The sequence below is a fragment of the Eptesicus fuscus genome, chromosome 1 (assembly GCF_027574615.1).
Source record: "Eptesicus fuscus isolate TK198812 chromosome 1, DD_ASM_mEF_20220401, whole genome shotgun sequence".
Classification (NCBI taxonomy): domain Eukaryota; kingdom Metazoa; phylum Chordata; class Mammalia; order Chiroptera; family Vespertilionidae; genus Eptesicus; species Eptesicus fuscus.
In genome coordinates, this window is record NC_072473.1 from 19,549,768 (window position 1) to 19,563,395 (window position 13,628).

The following is a 13,628-nucleotide window of genomic DNA, read 5'->3' on the forward strand; positions in this document are numbered from 1 at the left end:
TCTGATTAGGGTTTAATCTCCAACATTTACAGGGAACTCATACAACTTAACAAAAGGAAGATAAACAATCCAATAAAAAAAATGGGCAAAAGACATAAAGAGACACTTTTTGAAAGAGGACATTCAGAAAGCCAAGAGACATATGAAAACATGCTCAAAGTCACTAATCATCTAAGAGATGCAAATTAAAACAACAATGAGGTACCACCGTATACCTGTCAGAATGGTTACCATGAATAAATCAACAAATGACAAGTGCTGGAGAGGATGTGGAGAAAAAGGAACCCTCCTTCACTGTTGGTGAGAATGCAGACTGGTGCAGCCATTGTGGAAAACAGTATGGCATTTCCTCAAAAATTTAAAAATGGAGCTGCCATTTGACCCAGTAATACCACTTCTAGGAATATATCCCAAGAAAACAGAAACACCAATCAGAAAGGATATATTCACCCCTATGTTCATAGCAGCACCATTTACAATAGCTAAGATTTGGAAACAGCCTAAATGCCCATCAGCAGATGAGTGGATTAGAAAACTATGGTACATCTACACAATGGAATATTATGCTGCTATAAAAAGAAGGAATTCTTACCATTTGCAGCAGCATGAATGGAACTGGAGAGCATTATGTTAAGTGAAATAAGCCAGTCAATGAAAGAAAAATACCACATGATCTCACTCATTTATGTATAATAAAGAACATTACAACCTGATGAACAAAAATATAGATACAGAGGCAGACAAGGATCAAACAGACTGTCAAATTACAGTGGGAAGGCTGGGGAGTACAGGGGAGGTAAGAGATCAACCAAAGGACTTGTATGCATGCATATAAGCATAACCAATGGACCCAAGACACTGCGGGGGGGGGGGGAGCGGTGGGATGAGGGCATGGGACAGCGGGTAAGGGAGGCTGGGGGAAGGTCAATGGGGAAAAAAGGAGATATATGTACTACTATTTGTAATACTTTAAACAATAAAGTAAAATAAAATAAAATTAATAAAGTAAAATCTCACCAAGGATTAATTTCATGTAATGGGTCAAAGGTACTAAATTTTGTTGATAAATACCACATGTAATTATATAACCTTGACATCTCTGTTTGTGTACAATTATGTCATCCTATTTAATGTGGTGTGCCAACTGCAGCATTGACAGGAATGATGGCAATGACTTAGACATTGCTGATGTCCACCAAGCTTCCAGCACCTTTTCTCTCAAAGACAGATCTTTACTAGGGATCTCAGACAAAAGTTTAGTAGTTTAAATTAACTAAATTAAAGAATAATTGTGAAGTTGATAATCACTTTATCAGGAAACTATACTATGGCAGTAGGGAAAATGAATTCTAGAGTCAGACATAGCTCTGTGAGAATCCCAGCACTTCTACTTATTAGCTTTCATTGAGTTTCTTCAGTTGTAACATTTAGGTGTTAATTTATTTACTCAATCATTCATTTTTCAATTAGTAAATGTGTGTTGAGCTGGTTAGCAACATAGTTCCAAGCACTGGAGCTCAAGAAGTAAGTTAGTCCCGAATGGTGTGGCTCAGTGGTTGAGCATTGACCTGTGAACCAGGAGATCACGGTTTGATTCCTGGTCAGGGCACATGACTAGGAATATGCAGGTGGCAGCTGATCAGTCATTCTCTCTCATTTTTGATGTTTCTATCTATCTCTTCATCACCCTTCCTCTCTGAAATCAATAAAAAGAAAAAAGAAGTGAGTTAGAAGGACAAAGTCATTGACCTCAAGGGGCTTACATTCTGTTGGTAAGACAGAAAGACAAAAAAGTGGGTACATAGTGTAACATCAGATAGCAGTAAGTTCTATGAAAAAAAAATATTAATGTAGAATCTGGATCAAGTTACCAGAACAGGAAGCTGGTGTTTCAGAAAGGCAGTTAGAAAAGGCCTCTGGGGGGAGGTAATACTTAAAGGAAGGTAGGAAGGGAGGCATGCAGTTGGTTGGTGAGAAATGTAGGGAAAAATGAATTGGAAAGCCTTAATAGATGTTTTTGTGGAGGGTAAATGAAAATTTGTAAACTCAGCCATAGTTAAGTGCTCATTAGGTGTTAGATCTTATTTTAAGATAAGAAACATAGATAATTCAATAGATTATGTGCCTTCTTTGTTCTAAAGTACCCTTCTCTCAAATTCTACATTATTCATCCTGTCCTCTTTTTTAATCATTAGTGTGTTAAACCCTGCTGGCAATACTCAGATGCTACTGCTATTAGGGGTCCCCTTTTCTTGGTTTTTGCCTTTGGCTTGGTATTTGTATTCTGTGAGCTGTCACATTGATTATCTTGTAAGTATTGGGCAACTGTCCTCTCTAAGCAGGAAATTCACAACTTCTCTGTGATTATGTTAATAGTGATATACCTGACCAGTGGAGACCTGTTTTGTATGTGTGTTGGGGGGCGGGGGAAGTGTGTGCGTGCGCTTGTGCACCCACAGGGGGAAGGGTGATAAAAATAATGTCAAAATGCCATTTGGAAAATGATGCTTTCAGATAACAAAGAAAGCCCAACTGATCTGAACCACCATCAGCCACATTTCCCACCATGGTTCCTACTTTATACTTCCCCCTGATGCTTCCAGAAATGAGACCAAAGTGTCCATTTACCTCTGACTCTTGCTGTGAAACCACTACTGGAGTTTGACCCATTTTTATTATATGGTTCTGCCATATTTGGCTATAAAACATTTATTCCTGATTTTATCAGTGTGGATCCAATCAGAGACAAACACCACACACTAATTTTAATAAGGAAAGTTTTTATAAAAAAAACTAGAGGCCCAGTGCATGAAATTTGTGCACAGGTAGGGTCCCTAGGCCTAGCCAGCGATCAGGGGCGATCAGGTTCCCTGCCTCCCCACTTCCCCACCTCCCCGCCTCCTCCTTCCCTTGCTCCCTCAGCGCCCCAACGCCACCACTGGTCGCCCCCCATGTTCTGCACCATCTCCTGGTGGTTAGCGCACATCATAGCAAGCGTTCGAACTCCTGGTCTCCTGGTCAAACTCCCGAGGGGACACTTTGCATATTAGCCTTATATATAGAAAGATTATTAAATGTAACAAGATATTGGCATAATGAAGGATTGGCTACTGAGAAAGATCTATTATTAGTCTGCTCAGGTTATCATATAAAATACCATAGACTAGGTGGCTTACATAGCAGGAATGTATTTCTCACAGCTCTGGGGGCTGAGACTTCCAAGGTGAAGGCGCTGGTTGCTTTGGTTTCTGGTGAGAGCCCTCTTTCTGGTTTACAGATGGCCACCCTCACACTGTGCTCACAGCACTTTCCTCTATGAGCACCTGAAAGGCGGGGGAAGAAGGGAAGGAAAGATGAGGGAGGGGAAGTGCTGGTGTCTCTTCTAACAGCACTAATTCTTTAATGAGGGTACTGGCCTGATAATCTCATTTAAACATACCTATCTCCTTAAGACCGCCCCCCTCCAAGTACTATCACATTCAGGGTTAGAGCTTCAAGATATAACTTTTAGGAGGACACAAACATTCAGTCTATAGCAAAAGAGAACTCAAAAGAATAAAGGTTGCTCATAACCCTATGGCTGGTATACAGCATCCAAGGAAAAGCCCCTGTCTTCTGAACTCCAGAGTGAGATCCAAACCTTACTGGGAATGTGCATGGCTTACTGAATGCTTGGTGGTATAGTGGTGAGCATAGCTGCCTCCCAAGCAGTTGACCTGGGTAGTGCAAATTCCTCAGCCAGGGACTTGACCCTTCTGGGTGTAGGAAATTGGAAGAACACACAAATTATAGTAGGTAGGTGGGATATGCTTTATTACGAACAAAGCAGCCAACAACTGGCTGGTCAGTGGCACCTTATATACACGCTCAAACAAAAGAGGCCTCGTGCTAATTAGTGACCTTAGTGCTACATTAATATAAACAGGTTACATAAGGGTGTGCTTGGAAAGTATTTATAGTGCTACTGCTGAGTCACTGCCTCGCACATGCATAGGCCAAAGGGTTCTTTACCATGGTAATACTGCTGTGTCATTGCCTGCATGCTTGCGGACTGGCGAGTGGGCCTTTAACCTCCAGTGTACTCTGGACAGGGCTCCCACATCACTGAAGTGCCACACTGGCCGAACTTGCAAATCTGCTCTCTGGAATTTGACAAACACTCCTCCTCTAAAGCACCTGGGAAAGCCATTTGTGGGAAAGTGTCTCACGTGAGGCTATGATACAAAATTGCCAAGCTGCTGGCTGCCTGGCCCTGAGTGCCAGGAACCGGGTGCTGGAGAAGCCTTGCCCTCGGCAAGAGCCCTCCCAGCAAACACACTTGGACCAGGGAGCACAACCCTTCGCTGCTGCAATGTCTCTTCAGCACCCTCTACCAACAGCGCTTCAGTGGCAGCTAGCAGGAGAAGTTTCCAGGGTCCCAGTCCACTTTCAAAGAACAGACAGAAAGGGTGGATAGGCGGATGTAGAGTAGAAAGGCAATAAACCAATATCCACCACACTGTAGAGGCAAGCTGAGTGACGAATATGTTGTTTGTCAGCATGGTAAATTACTTTTCAGTGTCATTCTGCGATTTATCCATGGCTGAATCCTCTGTGCCTAGAATACAGTCTAGTCCAATGTGGGTGTTCAATATACTTGAATGAATAACAACTGAATGAAGTAATTCTTAAAGCTTTCTCTAATGTTCTCTCTCTCTCTCTCTCTCTCTCTCTCTCTCTCTCTCTCTCTCTCTCTTTCTTTCTTTCTTTCTGTTTTTAGCTGATGGATGCACCGATTGGTCTATTGACATCAAGAAATATCAAGTTTTGGTCGGAGAACCTGTTCGAATCAAGTGTGCACTCTTTTATGGTTATATCAGAGCAAATTACTCCCTAGCCCAAAGCGCTGGACTCAGTTTGATGTGGTATAAAAGCTCTGGTCCTGGAGATTTTGAAGAGCCAATAGCCTTCGATGGAAGTAGAATGAGCAAGGAAGAAGACTCCATTTGGTTCCGGCCAACGTTACTCCAGGACAGTGGTCTTTATGCCTGTGTCATCAGGTATCTATTTAATTCTACTACTGCTGACTCAATCAATTCACATGCTGCTTTCTTAGACTTAAATTTTGCTGCTATCCCTTTCACCTAAGGTATTGTCCCAATATTTGTGTGTGTTGCTGCTTTCTAAAATTTAGAATCTAAATCTTCAAAAGATGGGATTGGAATTTATATTGAGACATTATTTCTGGCTTATGGAGAAAAGAGATACCATCTGGGTATCTACTTATGATGCCAGAAATTACTAAAGACTATGAAGTAAAATTTATAGAGGAGGTGAAATGTTGCAAATCAAATGCAAGCAAAGACTTGCAGGAAGGATGCATGGTTTATTGCTAAATGGGTTGTAACATTTTGTTATTGCCCTTCACAGACAGATAGAGCACAGATAGCTCTGGTTCGCACACATCTGCAGAGATGATTTAGGTAATGTGTGTTGTGCGCAGGAATAGGCAGGCAGCATTGGCATCTTAGGGAATATGAATACAAAGGCTGTGTTCCAGATCATTTTCTTAACTGAAAGTGCTGCGTCAATACCACCATTTACCCGGGTCCCTCAGGGCCAATTCCAAAGTTAATAACAAAGTCTGTGCCCTTGTTCCCAAAGAAACTCATCACACATCCACACATCTTTGTCTGCTTGCAGAAGAGACATATGTAGTTTGTTTAATAATAATACATTGAAACAGTATCTATGTAACACATGAGGAGTTAAAAAATATCAGTGTAAGAAGTTAGCCCTGCATGGATTGTGAATCACAGCTGGCACGAATGATTGTGGGTGGCATTAGACCAGCAATTTTCAACCTTTTTCATCTCATGGCACACATAAACTAATTTCTAAAATTCTGCAGCACACCAAAAATAAATGTTAAATAGGTATAATTTTGATTCATTCACACTGGGTGGCTATTGTTGTGTTGGCTATCGTCATTTTTTCTATTTGACAATCTAAGGGGAAAAAGGTCAGTGCCCCTTACTCAATAGTCAGGTAATGCATGTTTTAAAAATTCTGGCATCACACCAGTTGAAAATTGCTGCATTAGATTATAAGAACATTGTCAAAGCAGGTTATAGGCATATAAAGGATCTGTTTAAATCTATTCCTTTGTCTTCCTAAATCTTAAAAGGATGTGATTAAAATTTATATTGAGACATTATTTTTGGTGTATGGAGAAAAGTGATACCATCTGGATATCTACTTAAGTTGCCAGAAATTATTAGATTCATTAAGAGATATAAAACCAACGTTAATTTAGTTAATCCTCAATTTGAAGACTCTCAGGATCACCTAGTGTATTTTTTTAAACAGAATTTTATTGATTGCAGAGAGGGAGGGAGAGGAAGAGAGAGATAGAAACATCAGTGATGAGAGAGAATCATTAATTGGCTGCCTCATGCATGCCCCCTACTGGAGAGTGAGCCCTTCATCCGGGCATGTGCCCTGACCTGGAATCAAACCAGTGACCTCTTGGTTCCTGGGTCCATGATCAACCATTGAGCCACGCTAGCCAGGCTCACCTAGTGTATTTTTCAAATCAGAATTCAACCTCCACTTTTGAAATTCTCATCGGCACTTATCACTCCTCTGACATAAGGATTGTGCCTCTACCTTGTTTTTACCTGTAAGAATTAACTTCATGCTGATTCATGGCTACAGGTGTGTCAGGACATTAAAATAGGTCAAAGCCACATAAAAATGTTAAACAGAAATTTATCTTTTTAACACTGGCAAAATATATTTAGGTTAATTTGGGAAAATATAAATGAACGCAAGTAAAATTGTGCTTGGGAAAAAAAGTGGACTGGGTTGTGAAACAACAAATTCACCATTTCTTTGGTGACTCTTATTCTTTCCCTTCAGGTATACCAAGCTTTGTATGTTCAAGCATAACTATTATTAGAAGTAGAGATTTTGTAGGGACATTAATAAATAATTGCCACAGTAGTACAGTTAATATTACTCTTTGGACTGGCTGTTCTCACTTGACTAATACTAATTTGATTTAATTTCACATCTGCTGTGATTCTTTAAAAAAAAATCATTATTCCTGATTGTTCATGCATGTGTAGAGGTGATTTTTCAAGAGAAGAAAATGTGTGTCCTCATTTATCTGAGATTAGAATTGAGCTGAATCTCCATAGTCTAACATTTAATTTCATTATGTGTCATTGATGGGGGAAAATGTGTTCACATTAGTAATATGAATTCTTAAAGCACTGAGGTCGCAAATCTTTGATGTGTTTACATATACATTATACATTATACATTCAATGCTCTAAGAAATTGCATTAAAATGTTCCTCAATTTATAATTGCAATAAGGAATGAAAGGGAAAGTTTCAAAAACCATGCCTATGTGTATGTCTATGTTTTAATGGAAGATCAAACTAAAAGACAAACACCTTAAAGTCTATGTGTCAAGTGGAGTTCTAGAGAAAGTGATAATCACAGAAAAGATACGTTTATCACTGAAATTCAAATATTCCAGTTACTTTGAAGCTAGTGTTGATATGGCTCCTTTTTTCAATTAGGAAAGTGATACTAAAAATCATAAATAGCAGTTTAGACAGCATGGCTTGGTGTTGATGTTAAGAGAGCCCGGGACTGTTAGTTGAGTCACTGACATTTTGGCACATTGTTAGTTATCAGGCCACAAAACTGTCACCATGAGTTTTTAAATAATCCACTTTCAAAGAATATTTTAGAAGTTTAAATATTTTAGCTTCTCCTTAAAAGTTCTAGTCTTCTTGGGTATTAAACTTATCAATGAAAAAGCTATAATAAGCTGCTTCATGTACAGCTAATTTGCATTTACACCTAAATATTAACAAGTATATGTTTTAATAATGGAAACGCCTAAGACTACTCTCAGTACAATGCATGAGAACTTTCCTATTCTCTTCTCTTTGTATCTATGTTTGGACAGAATAATACCTCATAAATCTTTGCTCCATAGTAACTGGCTTTTTACTCTATTTTTATCCTTACAGAATTTTTATTTATTTTTTTGCGTGAAAAAGTGAATGAAGGGGAGCCACATAAAAACATGTTTTCTTTTCCTTTATTGCCACTAAAAAATACATTTGCTTTCTAAAAAATAAAATTTTCCTGCGCTCTTGACCTCCCAGTTTTGTAATCCCCCTCTTCAGAGCTGTGCCCTGTTAGCAGTTTCATATAAACTTGTAAGCATTTTAATGCCCCCCAAAGGGTAGCATACTAAGTTTGTGGCACCTTATTCTTTTACTAAAGTTTTTATTTTTGAGGCAGTTGTAGATTCCTATTCAGTTGCAAGAAATAATATAGAGAGGGCTTATGAATCCTTTAACTGGTGTCTCTCAGATGTTCTTAATGAATGAATAAACACTGTGGTAATAGCCATACCTTGGAACACTACTCAACAATAAATAACAACAAACTACAGAATGAACACATGCAGTAAATTTGGATGGATTTCAACAGAATTATGCTGAGTGAAAAAATCCATTTCCAAAAAGTTATATACTGTATGATCGCATTTATATAACATTCTTGAACTGAAAATATAGATACGGAGCCCTAGGCAGTTTTGCTCAGTGGATTGTGGTCAAGGGCACATGCCCAGGTTGCAGGCATGATCCCCAGTAGGGGCCGTGCAGGAGGCAGCTGATCAATGGTTCTCTCTCATCATTGATGTTTCTACCTCTCCCTCTCACTTCCTCTCTGATGTGAATAAAACTATTTTTTAAAAGAATGATATATTGAGGACTTACATATTCTCCAAAATAGAAAGGGTGCTTTGCTGTTGAATAGACACCCCTTACCAACCTCCTATTTCCCATAGAATAAAAAAATCTTGCATCATAAAGTATCTGCAGATTTTGTCGCTTCTCCGCTGCCATTTAGACATGTTTCTGCCCATAACATGAAAATGTTTGAGCCTTTTGCCTTATGCTCCCAGATGATACTAAAAGAAATATTGATTGGTCATAGAGTACAAGGGGAAGGGCAGCAAAACCTCAGCTCAGATGTCTGGAATAAAATGAAAACACAGTAAAAAGTTAAAAGAAACTCAGCTCCTGAAAGATATATCAAATTCCTTGAGGACAGAAGCTGCATTGTGTTAGTATCCTTATTACCTAGTGTAAAAAAACAACACATGTATTGATGAAAAACACACAAAAAGAAAACTTTTCTCCACCTCTACAAGGGTATTTCAAGTGCACTCTTGGTTTCTCAACAGAAATAATGGAAAAAGTTCAATCTCATATTTATATTGTATTGCTTTTTTAATGATTTTATTTTTCTAGAACACCCTCGGAAGCCTCAGTTTGTTCAAGCTTCACATCTCTGCATCGTGAGAAGGGAATGCCCACTTTACACAGTTAGAAAATGAAGAAAACAGATGTGAATAGACTTTTCAAATTTGCACAACTAAGTGGGGCTGTAAAATATAAAGTTTGACTTGTTAAAGTATATATCTATTTTTAAGGAAATATGGACAATCATTAAAAGAAAGTGAAATCCACCACTGCCCAAAATTTCAAACCTTAATATGTATAATTAAGAAGAGTGAATCTGGCCAGTTTGGCTCAGTGGATAGTGATTCAGCCTGTAAACCGAAGGGTCCCAGATTTGATTCTGGTCAAGGGCATGTACCTTGGTTGCAGGCTCCTCCCTGGCCCGGGCCCTGGTCAGGGCACTTGCAGGAGACAACAAATTGTTGTTTCTCTTTCATTGATATTTCTCTCTGTCTTTCCCTCTATCTTCCACTCTCTCTAAAAATCAATGGGAAAATATCCTTGGGTGAGGATTAAAAAAAAAAAGAAGAGAGAGTGCCCCCCCTCCATCTGTCTTATATGACAACCAGAGATAAGCATTGGAAACAATTTGGGCAATTTGGTATACTTTCAGACATTTCACTATGCCCATACAGACATGTCTATCTAAATGTGCCTGCATGCACACACACATTCTCTCCGTTTATATGCAAACACATAAACACATGCATACATGTTTTTAAAACACAGATTGGATTATGGTCTGTTGTTCTATAACTTCTCCCCACTCCCTACCCCCAACCACCCAGCCCCGCAGTATGCTTTCACTGCACTCTGAAGCTCCTAATAACAAGGGAGTTTGGTTGCTTAATAGTAATTTTGTTATTTTCATGTTCCTACCAAACAGTGGCTTCAGGATCTTGTTTTTCTGCAGATTACCGCTGTGGGCCTCTAGGTTGCTGCAGATGACATGCTGGGCATTCCTGGTGCTACCACAGTGTCATCATCACCTTCTGAACAGCAGTATTGGTGTCCTGCCCCTTTTGGCTCCTTTGCTGCAGTCCTCTTTTAAGAAAAATTTATTTGTTTCAGAGAGGAAAGGAGAGGGAGAGAGATAGATAGAAATATCAACCATGAGAGAGAATCATTGATTGGCTTCCTCCTGCACACCCCACACTGGGGATCTAGCCCCCAACCCGGGCATGTGTCCTGATGGGGAATTGAACCATGACCCTCCTGGTTCCTAGGTCGATGCTCAACCACTGAGCCATGCTGGCTGGGCTCTGCTCTAGTCCTCTTGATGGTACCATCCATCTGTCACATCCAAAGTCACAGCACTCTCTGAATGATAGTGTGTCTTTCCTAAACTAACCATAACAGCTGCTGATCTGCTGTTCCTCAGTTTCCCAGAATGCCTTCTGTTTCTGATGGACAACTGCTTTCAGAAGGGGTTTATAAGTCTACATGTTAAACTGTCTGGCCAAGGCACTGCCAGTGTGGGATGTGTCCAGTCTTATCCTCTTCAGTGATAGCCTACTATGCTTCGTTCTAGTCCTTCTTAGGCTTAATCAAGAACTCCTACTGTAGAAGGTTAAGAGCTACTCTGTAATTTTGTTAGCCAATACTCAAAAAGACTCAGTATTCTAGCCAGCAAAGCAAAGACCAGTGTCTAGGTAGGATGTTGGCTAAAAAGACACTGTAGTGCTGAGTACTTAGCTCCTAGTGCAGTGTGGTGAAGTGGGATGTATATATGTGTATGGAGTCAGAAACACCCTTATTTGTATTTAGAGGTAGAATTTATACTTCCTTTTTTCTACTTCTTTTTTAATTTCTTTATTAAGATATTACACATGTGTCCTTATCCCCCCATTACCCCCCAGCCCCTCCACTCATGCCCTGACCCACCTGTTGTCTGTGTCCATTGGTTATACTTCTGATAAATTTCTAGAAAAATAAAATAATTCAAAAACTTCAAAAACTAAAAATAACATTTTTTTTCAAATGACATATAATGTGTTCTCTCTTAATATCTAGTTCTTTTGCTCGTCTTGATATTATCTTTAGAGACTTAATAATGTTTTCTCATTTAAAGTACATATTAAGCTTCTATCAAAAGCTACTTAGTGAAATCCATTTATTTAGTCATCCATTTAACAAATATCTACTGATCACTAAGTAATGTGCTGTTAGGATTACAAAAATTAAAAAACACACACACAGTTTTTGCCTACGAATCGTTTCCATAAGAGAAAGTAAGTGTGGAGTAAATTATTCTAGATACTATGATTATAGTTTAAATATTGTGGGGTTCCACCAAGATGAAGTAACCCCATTCTTCCAGGTTCTCCCCCTTAAAACAAAAATGGTGGGTATAATGCAGCAAACAAGCATTGTTTGTGTGAAAGGTGGGAAGAAGGATTATCTAGGGACCTCAGGATTTGAGAAATGACATGACCACAGTGCTCCAATTGCCCCCCCACCCCCACCAGGTGATGTTGGCAGAGCCAATATTCTGTTCCCTGCCTGGCAGAAGCAGGCAGCAGTGATATGATCTTCTGCTGTGAGAGGGTCAACCCACCTGATGAGTGGGGGCTGATCCTCCATCCTTTGCCCAGTGTGCTCCATAACATGTTACTCTGCATGAATAGTGTCCCCCTCCACCCAACCTCCAGGAGAGAAATGGACAACATCTGTAATACTGTCAACAATAAAAAAATAACTTCAAAAAAAGATGCTCAGCGTCATCTGTTATCAGGGAAATACAAGTTAAAAAATGGCTAAAGTTAAGAAGAGTGACAAATGATGGAGATGCATTGTTGGTGGGAATGTAAAATGGTACAACTGTTATGGGAAACAGTTTGAAGTCTTTTTTTTTTCCTTATACATACAGCTACCGCATGACACAGCAATTCTACTCCTAGGTATTTATCCAAAATAAATTTTATATGTATGTGTGTGTGTGTGTGTGTGTGTGTGTGTGTGTGTGTGTGTATAGTCACCACACACACACCCAAAAGAATAGTATCAATGGGGTCTAGTGGCAACCTGAGCCCCCACCCCCACCTGGCAGCAATGAGAATCTCTAAGGCACTGTACATCAGGAATAGTCACTGCTAGGCTTCACTCTTCCATAGGATCAGTGGAGCTCAGTAGGGAGCAAAGCTTCCAACCTCCACAAGGCAGAACAAGATGATGGCAGGCAGGGCCAGTTGGTATGCAATTGCCCACCTCCCATCCCTGTGTCACTGTAGCTCAGCAAGGATGAGCTTATTGCCCCACTGGAGGCATAAAGCCATATGAGTTCATGCCGCTCTTTCACCAGGAATGTGTCAGCAGGACTGAGCAGGAAGCTGAGCATACATAGCCAAACGGCCCTGCTGTGACACTTCACCAGGAGGTTTGCTTGCTTATAAAGAAAAAAAAAAGATGAAATAGGATTCAAATTCTCACAATATCGAAAATGTGCAGGATACACAATAAAATAACACTCACTGGTCATATCATGAGTCAGGAAAGTCAGAACAAGAATGAGAAAAGACAACAGATACCAACTCTGAGATGAATCAGATGATGGGATTATCTGACAAGGATTTTATATTTTATTTTTTTAAATTTATTGTTGAAAGTATTACAGATATCCCCAAATATTTTAAAGCAACCATAATAAAAAAGGTACTTCGGCAAGCAACTATAAAATCTCTTGAAAGAGATGAAAAAAAGGAAATACCTCAGCGAAGTAATATAAGTTACAAAAGTGAAACAAATAGAAAGTATGGAACTGAAAAATACAATAACCAAAATAAAAATTAATTGGGTGTGTATGACTTCTTTGCTACTGTATTAACATTTTACTTGTGAAGGTCGAAGAACATCAAATTGCTAGGTCCTCTGGGTATCACTTTTCTTATTTCTTCCCTCTTCATTGAATTTATTGGGGTGATACTGATTAACAAAATTATCCAGGTTTCAGGTACACAATTATATACATCATCTGCACACTCTATTGTGTTTTCACCACCCCACGTGAAGTCTTCGTCACCTATTATCCCCTCTATACCTTTCTCCACTTCCCCTCATCCAGCTCCCCCTGGCAATCACCCCCCTTTTGTCCATGTCTGGGAGTTTTTTCTCTTTTTTCCCCTTTTTTACTCAATCCCTCCACTCCCACCAGCCCCACCTCCAATAGCTGTCAGCCTGCTCTCTATGAGTCTGCTTAGATTTTGCTTGTTAGTTCATTTTGTTCATTAGATACCACATGAGTGAAATCATTTGTCTTTCTGTGACTGGCTTATTTCACTTAGAATAATGCTTTCCAGGTCCATCCATGCTGTCA

At 39.5% G+C, this 13,628-nt stretch overlaps 1 protein-coding gene across 1 annotated transcript in view; it reads left to right on the forward strand.

Moving 5' to 3' along the window:
• The first annotated feature begins 891 nt into the window (after positions 1–891).
• Positions 892–13,628, forward strand: part of IL1RAPL1 (interleukin 1 receptor accessory protein like 1) — a 743,868-nt gene continuing 731,131 nt past the window's right edge. The window contains exons 1-3 of the mRNA XM_054715117.1: positions 892–903; positions 3,512–3,549; positions 4,758–5,039. Of these exons, the coding sequence (XP_054571092.1) occupies positions 892–903; positions 3,512–3,549; positions 4,758–5,039 (332 nt within the window). The remainder of the gene's footprint in view (positions 904–3,511; positions 3,550–4,757; positions 5,040–13,628) is intronic.